Source organism: Hyposmocoma kahamanoa, unplaced genomic scaffold (genome assembly GCF_003589595.1).
Source record: "Hyposmocoma kahamanoa isolate Upper Pololo Valley unplaced genomic scaffold, ASM358959v1 224, whole genome shotgun sequence".
NCBI classification, from domain to species: Eukaryota; Metazoa; Arthropoda; class Insecta; order Lepidoptera; family Cosmopterigidae; genus Hyposmocoma; species Hyposmocoma kahamanoa.
This window is the reverse complement of record NW_020653743.1, coordinates 12,961,364-12,974,545: the sequence shown is the minus strand read 5'-3', so window position 1 is coordinate 12,974,545 and position 13,182 is coordinate 12,961,364. Positions and strand designations below refer to the sequence as shown.

At 38.5% G+C, this 13,182-nt stretch overlaps 1 protein-coding gene across 5 annotated transcripts in view; it reads left to right on the top strand.

Moving 5' to 3' along the window:
- LOC113228101 (filamin-A) overlaps positions 1-13,182 on the top strand; it is a 199,089-nt gene that overhangs the window by 156,828 nt on the left and 29,079 nt on the right. For all 5 annotated transcript variants that reach the window (XR_003310263.1, XM_026461245.1, XM_026461246.1 and 2 more), the window contains 9 exons: positions 425-565; positions 2,180-2,349; positions 3,124-3,249; positions 3,348-3,461; positions 3,870-4,058; positions 4,349-4,451; positions 6,906-7,048; positions 7,907-8,015; positions 12,123-12,287. Coding sequence is in view for 4 of the 5 variants with exons in the window: in XM_026461245.1 (XP_026317030.1) it covers positions 425-565; positions 2,180-2,349; positions 3,124-3,249; positions 3,348-3,461; positions 3,870-4,058; positions 4,349-4,451; positions 6,906-7,048; positions 7,907-8,015; positions 12,123-12,287 (1,260 nt within the window). In the remaining variant the exon portion in view is untranslated. The remainder of the gene's footprint in view (positions 1-424; positions 566-2,179; positions 2,350-3,123; positions 3,250-3,347; positions 3,462-3,869; positions 4,059-4,348; positions 4,452-6,905; positions 7,049-7,906; positions 8,016-12,122; positions 12,288-13,182) is intronic.

Sequence of the window (13,182 nt, the reverse complement as noted above, 5' to 3'; positions counted from 1 at the left end):
CTAACTTTTTGGGAACACGCATATAAGATTTGAAGTTGTGACATTTTTACGTTATTTAATTATTTACTCTAAGGCAATGTTCTTGTTGAAGAAATGAATTTCGAAACGAAATTAGAAACGAAAACACATTTCTTCGTAATTTTTTTGCCAACAGTAGTGACGTGATGTATTTGCAGATACATGTTTAACAATAAATGTGGTGTTTGCCGAGGCGGGAGTGGAATTTAAAATTTAACGAAAAAGTCGATTCCCGGTAGGACCAATTTGAAAATATGGGTAGTACTAAAAAGCGAATTCCATTACTCTGGCACTCATAGTATAGGGAAGAACCTTGCAGATCTAAAGAAGTAATGATGGCACTCAGTCGAACCTTTACGTTATTTGCATTATTCCTTTCTAAATTTTAACTATCTCATCTTTTCAGCGGAAGTGAAGATGCCGAGTGGTCATACCGACGAGCCTATCATCGAGGACAACAGAGATGGGACAGTCAGCATCAAGTACGAGCCAAGAGAGGAGGGAACTCATGAGCTCTACGTCAAGTACAATGGAGAACATGTACAAGGTAAGGCTTTTCTTTTTTAAGAGATACAGGACAGTCTGTGATCTGTGTCCATGAGATCCATTCAGCGTGCAGCACAAAAAAGTTATTTTTTGTTTATTCAAATGTAAGTGTGCATTTGATCTCCGTCTCACCTGATGGAAAGTGACGATGAGGTCGACGATGGAGCATGCACACCTAAATAATGCGTATTCACTCTAGCCTTCAAAAGGTCCAAGTTATAACGTTCAGGTAACAAGTCTGCAGGCACGGAATTCGACTCCATAGCCATTCGCCATATAAATGTGGAAGCATAAATCCACAACATAGGGGTGAAATCCAAACCTACGCCCGGTCCCCTGACTATGGGAAGGGGAAGGCGGAATTAAATCGTGTAATTTCATAGCACACTCTCCGTAATATATTCTGTAAAATACCGATAAGCAAGCAACTTTACGGCGGTGTTCAAGGCTCTGCAGCTTCGCCTCTACTAATTACGAGTCACCTATAAGCCTCTTGACACGCATGTCAGTGAATCCAAGGTTGCCAGTTGGTATGTAGCAGAGCCATCCCAAAGGTGACAGTAGTACTCCGTACACGACCGGACTTGTGCTTGATGCAGCTGAAGCAACTGTTCTGGTGTGAAGTAACGCCTCACTGTGGAAAGGATGCCAAGCTAAAAATAAAAAAGCAAGTTATACCATCACTTGTGTCTTAAACTACCTGGAAATCGAACACGTATTTACATCAATCAGAGAAAGCAGAGCTTCTTCTTCTTCTCATCGTATCGATGGCATTCACTATAATGCTTGCCATAACGGTGAAAGGTTTTGCCAATCGACGTAAGAAAAGAATGGTAGGGCATGAGGGGACACCCCCATTCGTGCACTCTAGGGCTTATAAGATTATAATAAAGTATATTCTGTAACACACCCTTGCCAAATATTTTGGTTGACTGCACAGCTTTGCAGTTGCTGAAGCTAATACCCGTGAGTAATGATAACAGCACAGTGCGATAATAGAGCGTTGCGGCGTGTAAGGACATGTAGTGACAAAGATAGAGAAAACCTGATGACCTCAGTGACCAAAGGGTATGCTCTGTGGGCGCTAAATGAGGAGGCCCCGGGTTCGATTCCTGGTAGGATCAATTTGGGAAATTACTTTTTCTAAATTGGTTCTGTTGTGGACGAGAATACTTTCTTGGTAGTCCTGGAGTGAATTTCGTGGTTCTGGTACTGATAGTGCAGGAAATTCTTTTGTTTGAGATCAGATGACTGGTGTGACTGGCTGGGTGGCATAAAGATATAATAGAAAAAGATGTTAAGAAGATTTGGACACGTATAAAGTTGATAAAAGAAAGGCGATTGACGGAACAGATTTATAAGGCGCTGTGAGCGGGTAAGTTGGTAAAGGCCTACCAAGGCGAACTTATCAAGAAGAAGTTGAGGTCATTCTAAAGAAAGGTCAGGTCAAGAATACCTTTAACTGACGAACGTGTATGAAAGCATTGTTGCCTATTGATGAGGCAAAATATGTTTGGCAGGATCGTAGCAATTGGATGGCTGTGATTTGCACTTTCTATATTACGAATTACACCAACTATGTAGGAAATTAATATCACCTGTCCTATCTTTCCAGGATCTCCCTACAAGTTCCACGTAGACTCTATCCCTTCAGGGTATGTGACAGCGTATGGCCCAGGACTGGTGAGCGGCGTCAGCGGCGAGCCATGCCATTTCACCATCAGTACGAAGGGAGCTGGCGCTGGTGGACTTACCATGTCTGTCGAAGGACCCAGCAAGGCCGAGGTACAGCTTCAAGTCTTCAATTAAAGTTTCAAGCGTCTGAAGTTCCCAGATCAGCCTGTTTGCACAGACTTCATCAAGTTCTCAAAAGGCCTTGCCTTGGGTGAACTGCCCCGGGTACACGTACAGCACCATTCATATTTTCCAGATAGGTACCGAAGCTGTAAGTACGCTAACTTCCCGTTGTGGTTGCGCAACGGTTGCTACCGCTAAGCCGTTGATTCTAAAGCCCACTAACAAATCTCCACTTTGGTGGCGGAGCTGTAGGTCACCTCCCGACGCCGAAGCGTCTCCCTTAGTTCCCAGAAATCTACGCGACTTGAGAGACCGGAGGATATATAGATTATCCTCTACTAGGTCTCCGGGCTAGTGCCGGAGATGTCCGTCGCAGTGTCCTGCGATAATGTCGACTTGTTTCTCCCGTCACTTGGTATAAAAAAAAACACTGGCGACTGCCATGATGGTCTGATTGAAGTGACTAAAGATCTTTATGATCTTTCAGGCCTCTCCGTGGTCACCACTTTACTATTTGCCGTATTCCATCGTGAACTAAAAGGTTTGGTGGCACCTTCCTCTGTCGCATAGTCGACAATTGGAAATCCCTTCCAGCGCACGTATTCCCTCTGCCCTACGATATGGGATCCTTCAAAGGAGGCGTAAAGAGGCATCTTGTTTATAGGCATGCAGGTTAGAGGTGGCTAGGGCAGTAATTGTATCAACTTTCCATTTTACATCAGGTGGAGTGGAGTCATCATACTAAAAAAAAATATATTTCAGATCACTTGCCATGACAACAAAGATGGCACCGTCTCCGTGTCATTCCTGCCAACTGCTCCTGGCGAGTACAAGGTCTCAGTCAGGTTTGGTGAGAAACACATTAAAGGATCTCCCTTCTTAGCGAAGGTAAGTCAACATATAAAGCACTGACTTGGTTTTGTTATGGGGCGGACGAGCTATTGTTCAACATGGCATTTTATAAACAATTCCTTGGAATGTTTCAGATAACCGGTGAAGGTCGTAAGAGGAACCAAATCTCTGTAGGCAGTTGCAGCGAAGTCACCTTACCCGGCAAGATCAGTGACAATGATATTCGCAGTCTTAACGCTTCCATTCAGGTAAGAAAGGAAATTGTCTCTTATGAGTGCTTCAGTAGGTTTTATATTAATTCAATACAAGTTCGTGGCTTGGGAATGATACTATTTTTCGGAAGCAATCCTGAATATTCCAGTAGAAGTAGTGTTACCCCAAGTACTGCCATCTTACCTGTTACCGCAGCCAAGCAGTAATGTGTGCATTACCGCGTTTCGGTTTCGAAGGTGCTCGTGAAATAACAGGCACATGTGTCACAACTTATGCCTCGGGGTAACGGGCGCAGTGGCAGTGCCCCTCAGACCTTTGCGATTAAAGCTCTGAATGGCACTGCAACTGTCATGGACAGGCTTATCACCAGGCGCATGACTTGTTGTTCCATAGCTTGGTATCATTAAAAAAAAGTTACCACACCTTTTGTTTGTTCCTTCCAGGCACCTTCTGGACTCGAAGAACCCTGTTTCTTGAAGCGGCTTCCATCTGGCAATATTGGAATCAGCTTCACTCCTCGTGAGGCTGGTCAGCACATCGTTTCTGTTAAGAAAATGGGTGTTCATATCCAAAATTCTCCTTTCAACATCACTGTCACGGAGACAGAAGTTGGTGATTCTAAAAAAGTCAAGGTAAGTGGAAAGAGGGGAAAGGGATTGGGCTGCTGGTGAAATTCACATGGGACTAACGTATGTCACAGGGTGACAGACGCCGTGGCAGTGGCCCTCAGAACTTCGTAATTTAATGCTCTGAGTGTCACTGCAACTGTTATGGACATTCCTGTCGCTTAGACAACTAGTTCGTTCCGTCTCTTGGTACCATAAAAATAGAGCTTATTAGTCTTTAAATCTTTATTATGGTTATTAAAATTAGAGAAGTGGAATGAGATTTGCAATACAACAGTTGAAATATTTCATCACAGGTTTCCGGCACGGCCCTGAAGGAGGGCAAGACTCATACCGAGAATACTTTCACAGTTGACACCAAGAATGCTGGTTACGGTGGTCTTTCACTCTCCATTGAAGGTATGTGATTTGCCTCCACGAAGAATAATTATGGTATTTACCCATGTTTCTATCAGTTTTTTCAACAATTTTTTTATTTCAATGTTTTATAACAATATGTACGGTACAAAAAATTTGAATTTATTGATATTTTCGTTGAAAGAAATTTATCGTTATTTAAATTCGTAAACCTTATTTTATAATGTAGGTATTATTAAGGTAAACTTTTGAGTAGTACAAAAAACTGAGTTACCTTCTAGAAATAATTTTATATGATTATACATAAGCCTTATCGACGATATTGCACAGATACAGTTAGATTCCGGAAATTTCCTTCTGTTGAAAATCCGTCTGTTGCTGTTCAATTTTGCACATAATACAGGCACTTCGCAATCTCTTCTCTTAACGTGTCGATCGATCAGGGCAGGTAGAATTGAATGCTATCTTACACTACAAATAAATTAACGTTTGCTGAGCTAATAATTTCGATTATTTTGGACTACCATTTATAAACGTAATGTGTACAAGATAATGAATAACAGTGTACAATTATATTATACATGTAAATTGTGTTATGTTTACAATAAATAAAATAAATAATTGCTAATTAGACTTATTAACTAAAAATAACGGATAATTCGGCATATTATATTATTATATATACATATTTAAGTCGAATTTTTGCTCGACATGTTTCGAACCAATTCGTGGTCTTGGAAAACAGTGTTAGGTACTACGTCAGAGGTTAGTGTAGATGAGACTTTAGAAAGTGACGTTGTTAGTGTAGTGTGCAATCCTGCATATGACTTTAATAAAAATGAAGCGAACGAGGGTAGAGTCTCGCCGACGCCGCCTGCGCCCGCTGCCGTACTGAGTGATCGGGCTGCCAGGGGTTTGGCGCGCAGTTTCCGTTGAGTCACCGCCGCGGAATCTCATGATTAAGGACCGCGAATTGGTTCGAAACATGTCGAGCAAAAATTCGACTTATATACATGAGTTATCCGTTATTTTTAGCTAATTACACTTATAATAAAAATGTAAAATAAACGGCCAGTCTTAAAAAAATACATTATTTACGGTTTTGACTATATTCCTCCACATGTCGTCGGCGTCGGTGTTTTGTAGGAAGGGCGAAGGCGCCATTTCGAAAAATTATTCAGGGAAGCATGTTTTAGTTTTTCACGGCTGTTTTGTTAATATTGACGTTCAGTTTCAAATTCACTTTTAGAACTTAAACATAATTAAAACTAAAGTTGAATTTTAAAACAGGATGTAAATGTTTTAAAACAGTCGTTAAAACGTAAAACATGCTGCAAACAAAACACTATACATATACCATTTTATCATACTTCACGAAGTTACAAATTCATCAAGGAAAATGTACATGCTTCTATAATAATATTCCAGTTGATATTCAAAATTTGTCATTTATGAGGTTTAAAACCATAGTGAAACAAAAAGTTTACACTAAAGAGTTATATATAACACAGCTTTTGCATATTTGGATGACAAAGTACATGGTTTGGACATGTTTAGATCTTGCAGACTGTCTCGATCTACGATATTTAAAATAAACTTAGTAACAAATGTGTACAAATGTTTATTTACAAAGAAAACCCCCTAGAGTTTCTTATTTATTCTTCCCGGAGGATTTTGCTTTACGAATTAGTTTTCTTCTTAGTCTGCCACTCCTCTATGAAGGTTGGTGACCATCATAGCTATTCTCGTTTTTGAAGCTGCCGCACGAAGGAGGGACTGTGTGCTGAGGTGGAACCAGTCCTCAGATTCTTCAACCACGAGGTTTTCTTTCTGCCACAACTTTCCCCTGCATTATTAGTTGAAGAATCCGGTCTCTATTGCCCCTCATTACGTGGCTAAAATATTGCAACTTGCTTTCCTTTACAGTTCTGAGTATTTCCAACTTTTTTCCCATTCGATGAAGAACCTCAACATTGGTGACCTTTTGTACCCACGATTTGCTATACGTGTTAGTAGTACTTGTGTGTTTACCTATGAAATAAACATTTTCAGTTTTGATCATTGACTTACAAATAAATGGACGACAGGTCTAATACAAAAACCACGAAAAAAATGTCCCAAGTCAACGTATTTAAACGTAGTGACATGTAAAGGAATATGAAAAAGCTAAAACGTTGAATTAAATTGTAATGTCATCGCAGTACTGTCTAATTTTGCTTGCTTCGCTGTCAGTCGAACAAACGAAGACTAAAGCGTGAATGACGCTCTGTATACGATTTTAACGCCCTATAAGTTCGGACACTTTTTAGCGCGGACCCGACGTCCATATAATTGTAAGTCAATGGTTTTGATTTTCAGTTTTTGACTTTCAGTTTCGATGAACAAATCAAATTCAGAATGATCTGAATTTGAAATGTTCGCTCTGACGAACATTCAATATTTTTTTGACGTTTGTTCTTCAGCAAATCTAAACTTAGTTCAAACGTCATCTTTCAGGTCCCAGTAAGGCCGAGATCCAGTGCGCAGACGGCAAAGATGGCGTTCTGGCAATCAGCTACAAGCCAACCGAACCTGGATATTACATCATCAACTTGAAGTTCGCTGATCATCATGTTGAAGGGTCTCCCTTCACCGTAAAGGTGCGTTACTTGGATGTTAAACTTATACACTTTGGACCAGTGCTAGAAAGGTTTGTGACTTCTTAGCAACATTACAATTGAAAAAGTAAGGTATGAAAAAACGAGGACCGTGATAGCCTCTCAAGTAGAGGCCATGGGTTCGAATCCGGGTTCGCACCTCTGAGTTTTCGAAATTTATTTTAAAATTTACCATGAGCTTTTCTGTCTGCACATCGAAGAAGGTTCGCAGTCCTCGGAAAACTGCATTGAGTCAGCGTGGTGGACAATGGCCTCTCTCGCCTGAGAGGAGACCCCGTGCCCAGCAGTAGGATGTATAAATGAGTTCATGATGATGAAAAAACACTGGTTTTAACTCATATATGGGACATTGGTCTCTAGACAATTTGGCTACTTTCATCTGAACATACTTACCGATATTTATTTACATTAAATGGTTTCAATTTTCAGAAAACTTCGTTTTTCGATCTTCTTCTTTCTGAGTATATATTCAAAACATTTTCAGAACCTTGTATTTTAGTCATTGGGTAATCAGAATTTAAAATAGGAAAGAGAAGTGTCACAACGCCTGCTTGTCGATCGAGAAGTTGATCAAGTAACTCCGTTTGACGGAGTCAAATGAGGAAACAAAATAAACTCCTTATAATAAACTTCCTGAAACTGAAACTTTTCAGTTTCACAAAAAAATATTCGTTTAGATGGGTTGAAGAAGTTGGGATATCGCTGGACAGGGTGTAAGAGTTAAAAGATTACGTTGAAAAATAAAAAATAATCTCAAATTCACGGATTAATCAAACCGCTTTCGTATTTTGACCTGAGTGGCGATGAAATTGTACTTAAGAATGTAATTATATTACTTAGGTGACTGGTGAGGGCAGCAACAGACAGAGAGAGAAGATCCAGAGACAGCGTGACCAAGTACCTCTTACCGAAGTTGGCACAAACTGCAAGCTCACGTTCAAGATGCCTGGTAAGATTTATATAACACTTGAAACGTCAGTGACGCAGCGCACAAGCTGTAACCATTTTGACTATACTGTGATATATCTAGAATGGGAATTGCGTAAGGTCTGATTTTTGATTAGACATAAGGAATTGACAGCTGTAATATCATTCATTCAAAATTATGTTGCTATGTTTGTTTATATTCTGATTCCTACTATAACCATCTAATTTGTGTGTTAAATCAACTATTGTACCGATTTGAAATGTCAAAAGTTTCTGATCGACCAGTCGTGAATCGCAATTATGCGCATAGACTCGGAAGTCAGTTTCCGATCGGGAGAGGCAATCAAAATCAAGCAGCAGATGTCGCTTGTACACTAATCCAAGAAAATACGAACACCGCTTGTGTGCCTAGCATTGACTTACAATTATATGGACGTCGGGTCCGCGCTAAAAAGTGTCCGAACTTATATGGCGTTAAAATCGTATACAGAGCGTCATTCACGCTTTAGTCTTCGTTTGTTCGACTGACAGCGAAGCAAGCAAAATTAGACAGGACTGCGATGACATTACAATTTGAATTCAACGTTTTAGCTTTTTCATATTCCTTTACATGTCACTACGTTTAAATAGGTTGACTTGGGACATTTTTTTCGTGGTTTGTGTATTAGATCCGTCGTCCATTTATTTGTAAGTCATTGGTGCCTAGAGATAAAATGATTCCTGTGACATTTCGGACCGCCATTTCTTGGATTCGGAACTGTAGTGCGCAATCGTTATAAGGCATTAGCTCCCGAGTTTGCTAATTTTAAATCGTCTCAGTTATGTGTCGATAGAGTGGCTCAATTTTGTACGATCGGTGTTCTGTTAAAAGTTTAGAATAATGGTTTGTCATCGAGTTACTATTCCACTGCCATTGCAATTTTTTGGTATTCTGCTCTTCGACGGCGAGTCTATGGCACTGCGATCGCGTAGTGTATTAAATTATTTGACATAAAAGAAATTTTAGTAGCAGTAGAACTCCTTGTGAAAGAGTTCATCAAGGGAAGTACTGCCACCTTACCTATGTCTGCTGCCCCCCAGCAGTAATGTGAACATTACTGTGTTCCGGTTTTGAAGGGTAAGAGAGCTGATGAAATTACAGGCACATGGGACTTGTCAACTTATATCTCGGGGTGTCGGGCGCAGTGGCAGTGTCTCTGATCTTTGTGATTTAACTGCTCACACGATGCGCTACTCCTACCGCAAAATGGCGGCTATTTGGTTTCGCAAATTAGAAAAGCATTCAGTTTAAATACAAGTTTTTATAAATAAAAATTATTATTCTGCATTGTTAAATAAATACCCTCCGTACTACTAACAAAAACATCTCAAATAAAATGCAGTAATACACTGTAAATCCTGCACTTAAAAAGCACTAATGAAATTTTTGGTGTACTTGGATAAATATGATAATATTCCGTTTGAGTGGTTCTAACGTTTACCACGAAATTACTCCTTAAAGTATAGTTTATAAACATTTATATTCAGGGTAAACTTAAAAAACGCTACTTACGGTATGTTTTCAATAAATAAACACGGAAATCACCAGCCCAAACAATAACACACACAATTGTTGTGACGTATTTTTGAAGTTGTTTATTTTTTTTAAATGACAGACCCAGGCGTTAAAAACTTTATGGTTTGCTAGAGTAGTTACCGAAATAGCAATTAATATTAGTTCTTTTACCTATTATAACTTCGATATCCGATAAATCGGTATAAAATCATCACCGGCACCTCTAGGTGTGGTATGCGTCTACAGCTGCAAGTATCGCGTGAGCGGTTAAAGATCTGAGTGACACTGCAACTGTTACCAGGCACACGACTTGCTCATCCCGTCACTTAGTATTATAAAATAAAATTAATAAAAATTCATCTAATTTGAACACTAAATTGCTGACTAAACGAGATAAAAATTACGATATGCATTGTAATTTCCATGGTAAGTCAATGTTTCCATGGTAAGGCGACATAGATCGTTAGCGATTGACTGAATGAACACCATCACTGCCTTTCCACTGACACTATTGAGACTAAGTTTTATAGTAGCAGAAGAGCTTTTTGTGAAAGAGTTCGTCCAGGGATGTACTGCGCCCGTCACCCTGAGACGAAAGTTGACAAGTCCCATGTGCCTGTCACCAGCACCTTTACCCTTCAAAACCGGAACGCAGTAAAGCTCACATTACTGCAGGGCTGCAGAAATAGGTAAGGTAGCATACGGTAAAGGTGTTTATTTTTGTGGTAGTTTGAACAAGAATAGCTCAAATTCAAAACTGTTCAACATTTAATTTCATAAACAAGATACCAATAACAAAGACCACAAATAAATTAGAAAAGTTCATTTCCCAATGTGGACCTACTGGGAATCGAACTTGAGACATTGGGCCACCCAGGTCGTCGATTGTTTGAGACAAGTTTTTGACTATTAATCTGCTCAACATTATGTGTGTTACCAGTTTTTTATGAACCAATTCATAAAAAACTGGCAACACACTAAAAGGTTCCTTATATTATCTGTTATTAAAAATCCAGCCATTAATAATTAACTTATTACAGATATTACATTAACTTTACAGTATCATTTCAATTTTGATAACGAAAAAGTAACTTTGAACTTAAAATGGTTCGGATTTCAACTTTTCGAAGAAAGAAAAGAAAAGAATTTTCCGAAGAGAACATGGCGCATATATTTTAATATTTAAGTTTTTGATGCATTACGTTTCTTCTTTCGATTCGAACTTAGACTGAATGAAGACTATTAAATTTGTTGAGTGTAGAAAATAAAATCAGGAGTCCAGTAGTGGGAGAAAGTGGACTGTGGATGATGACAATGGAAAAGCACTTCAAATCAAAACTAATTAACGATCTCGATGGCCCATCGGTTTATATTGTGGATGCTAGACGACGAGAAGTTCTAGCCCTGCCAGTGCAGTCTCGTTCTTCGTCTGACATCCGTCCGAAGCAATTATTGTCAAATAAATAATACTCCACCAAATGTACAATTGTTTTTTAGTTTAGTCGATTACATTATATACATTGGGCGTCTCACGGCTATGCCACACGGAGGGAAAGTATCTTAAATACTATAAATATAAAATTTTACTGAAATAGGACTTCATTTTGATTTTAAAAACAATTCGAATTGCATTCAAATATTTTTGAATAATTTTCTGTCTGAACCGGGAATCGGAATGCTAAACGTGAAATAACAAGCACCTGTCATTTTACTAAACTTATCGAAAGCCTAAATCATAAGGATTATTTTCTTCTAAATAACATAGCATCTTAAGTAAAAGGAAGACCATGAATTTAACATTTAATTACAAATTTTGTTCAGGAAAATGAACCTGTTAAAGATTTAGTTTACATGAACCGGTATGAGAATGTGTAGGAGTTACATTACCTTAGACGTATGATTTTTAACATTTACCATGAAAAAATAAATAAATCAACAGGAAGTAACATAAATTACCAAAAGAGTGAGAATTTGTGTACTACAGAAAAGGACACATTTTGAGCATTTGATAACATAAATTGTAAGTTGCAGTACATAATTATTTAGATTAAATGTTAAATTTGGTCTTCTTTTTAATTCAGATATGATGCTATGTTATTTAAAAGAAAACAATCCTTACAGGTGTTTTTCTTTTCACATTTGAAGGGTACGATTCCCTGTTCAGACAGACGATTATTTAAAAATCTTTGAATGCAGTTCGAATTGTTTTTAAAATCAAAATGAAGTCTTCAAAGAAGACTTCCGAAATTTCTTCAAAGAAGACTTCTGAGATTTCTTCAAAAAAGACTTCATTAAGTTAAATTTTCTGTCTACGGTATTCAAAGCACTTTCCTTCCGTGTGGCATAGTCGTGTGATGCCCTATAAAGTATAATCGAGCAAGTTAAATATATGATCGATTATTTCTTATTTGACAGTAATTGTTTCGGAGGCATGTCGGACGTAAAAGACCTCCGAGTCTGGATGTTCTCGGATGTGCCCCAGAGTGAATTCCGTTACTTTGGTGCATTCTCTAGTTTGAGACCAGGCAATTGATTTGGTTGTCTGCCAAATTAGTATCAACTTTTATCACTCAGGTATCACCTCCTTTGACTTGGCGGCGACCGTTACCAGCCCAGGAGGAATCTCTGAGGACGCTGAGATCCAGGAGGTGGAAGACGGTCTCTACGCTGTCCACTTCGTGCCCAAGGAGCTGGGTGTCCACACCGTGTCCGTCAAGTACAGGGATATCCATATTCCTGGTGAGTATAGTCAGCGGCAAAATATCAGAAGCGTGAAAAGGTTCAATATAAAAAAACTGATCAAAACATCGTGGAATTACATCTATTTGCCAAGTTTTAATAAAATTTTACCGGAAAGTGCGCGAAACTGGACTTATCCCCTTTGTCACCCTTAAAGACGAAATATTATCTTGAAATTTAAATGGGACCAATATTGAGGCACCCTCTTTCCACCAAAAAAATAATTCTCAAAATCAGTTCACATACGCCGCCGGAGTTTTCGCGTAACATACATAAAAAAAAATTCAGTCGTATTGAGAAACTCCTCCTTTTTTCGAAGTCGTATTAAGTCGGTGAAGTCGGTTAAAAATATCGTATAAATTTTATTAAGTGTATCATGCTATTATTACTATAATAATAATAATATAATAATAAATTTCTTTATTTCGGACTAAGTCCATAAGGGTTAGTAACAAATCACTTAAAAATAGGGTTAGTATTATAAGTTGCTTATTTTACTATAGTATTATTATTTTTGTGAATCGATTAATCGACACAAAGATCGAACAAACCACAAAGAAAAATTCCTTTGATCCGGCTGGAGTCGAATCAGCGACTGTTTGCCAGACTGGGGCTAAGTGTTCTCCCAAAAACTGCTTCTTGACGATATTGTGTTTCAGATTTAAACGGCTTATGTCGTAGCGCCATATCGGCTATGAATTGGCAACCGGTACTATCTAAATTTTGACAAGTTTACAGTGTGAAGCAAAAATCATTTATATGGCATCTAGTTTATCAAATAAAATTACGTAGTGTACATACATACATGTGTAATAAAAATATTTAAAAACTACGTATGTTTATTTAATAAACCAGATGCTATATAAATGACTCAAACAAATTTTTTCTTCACGTG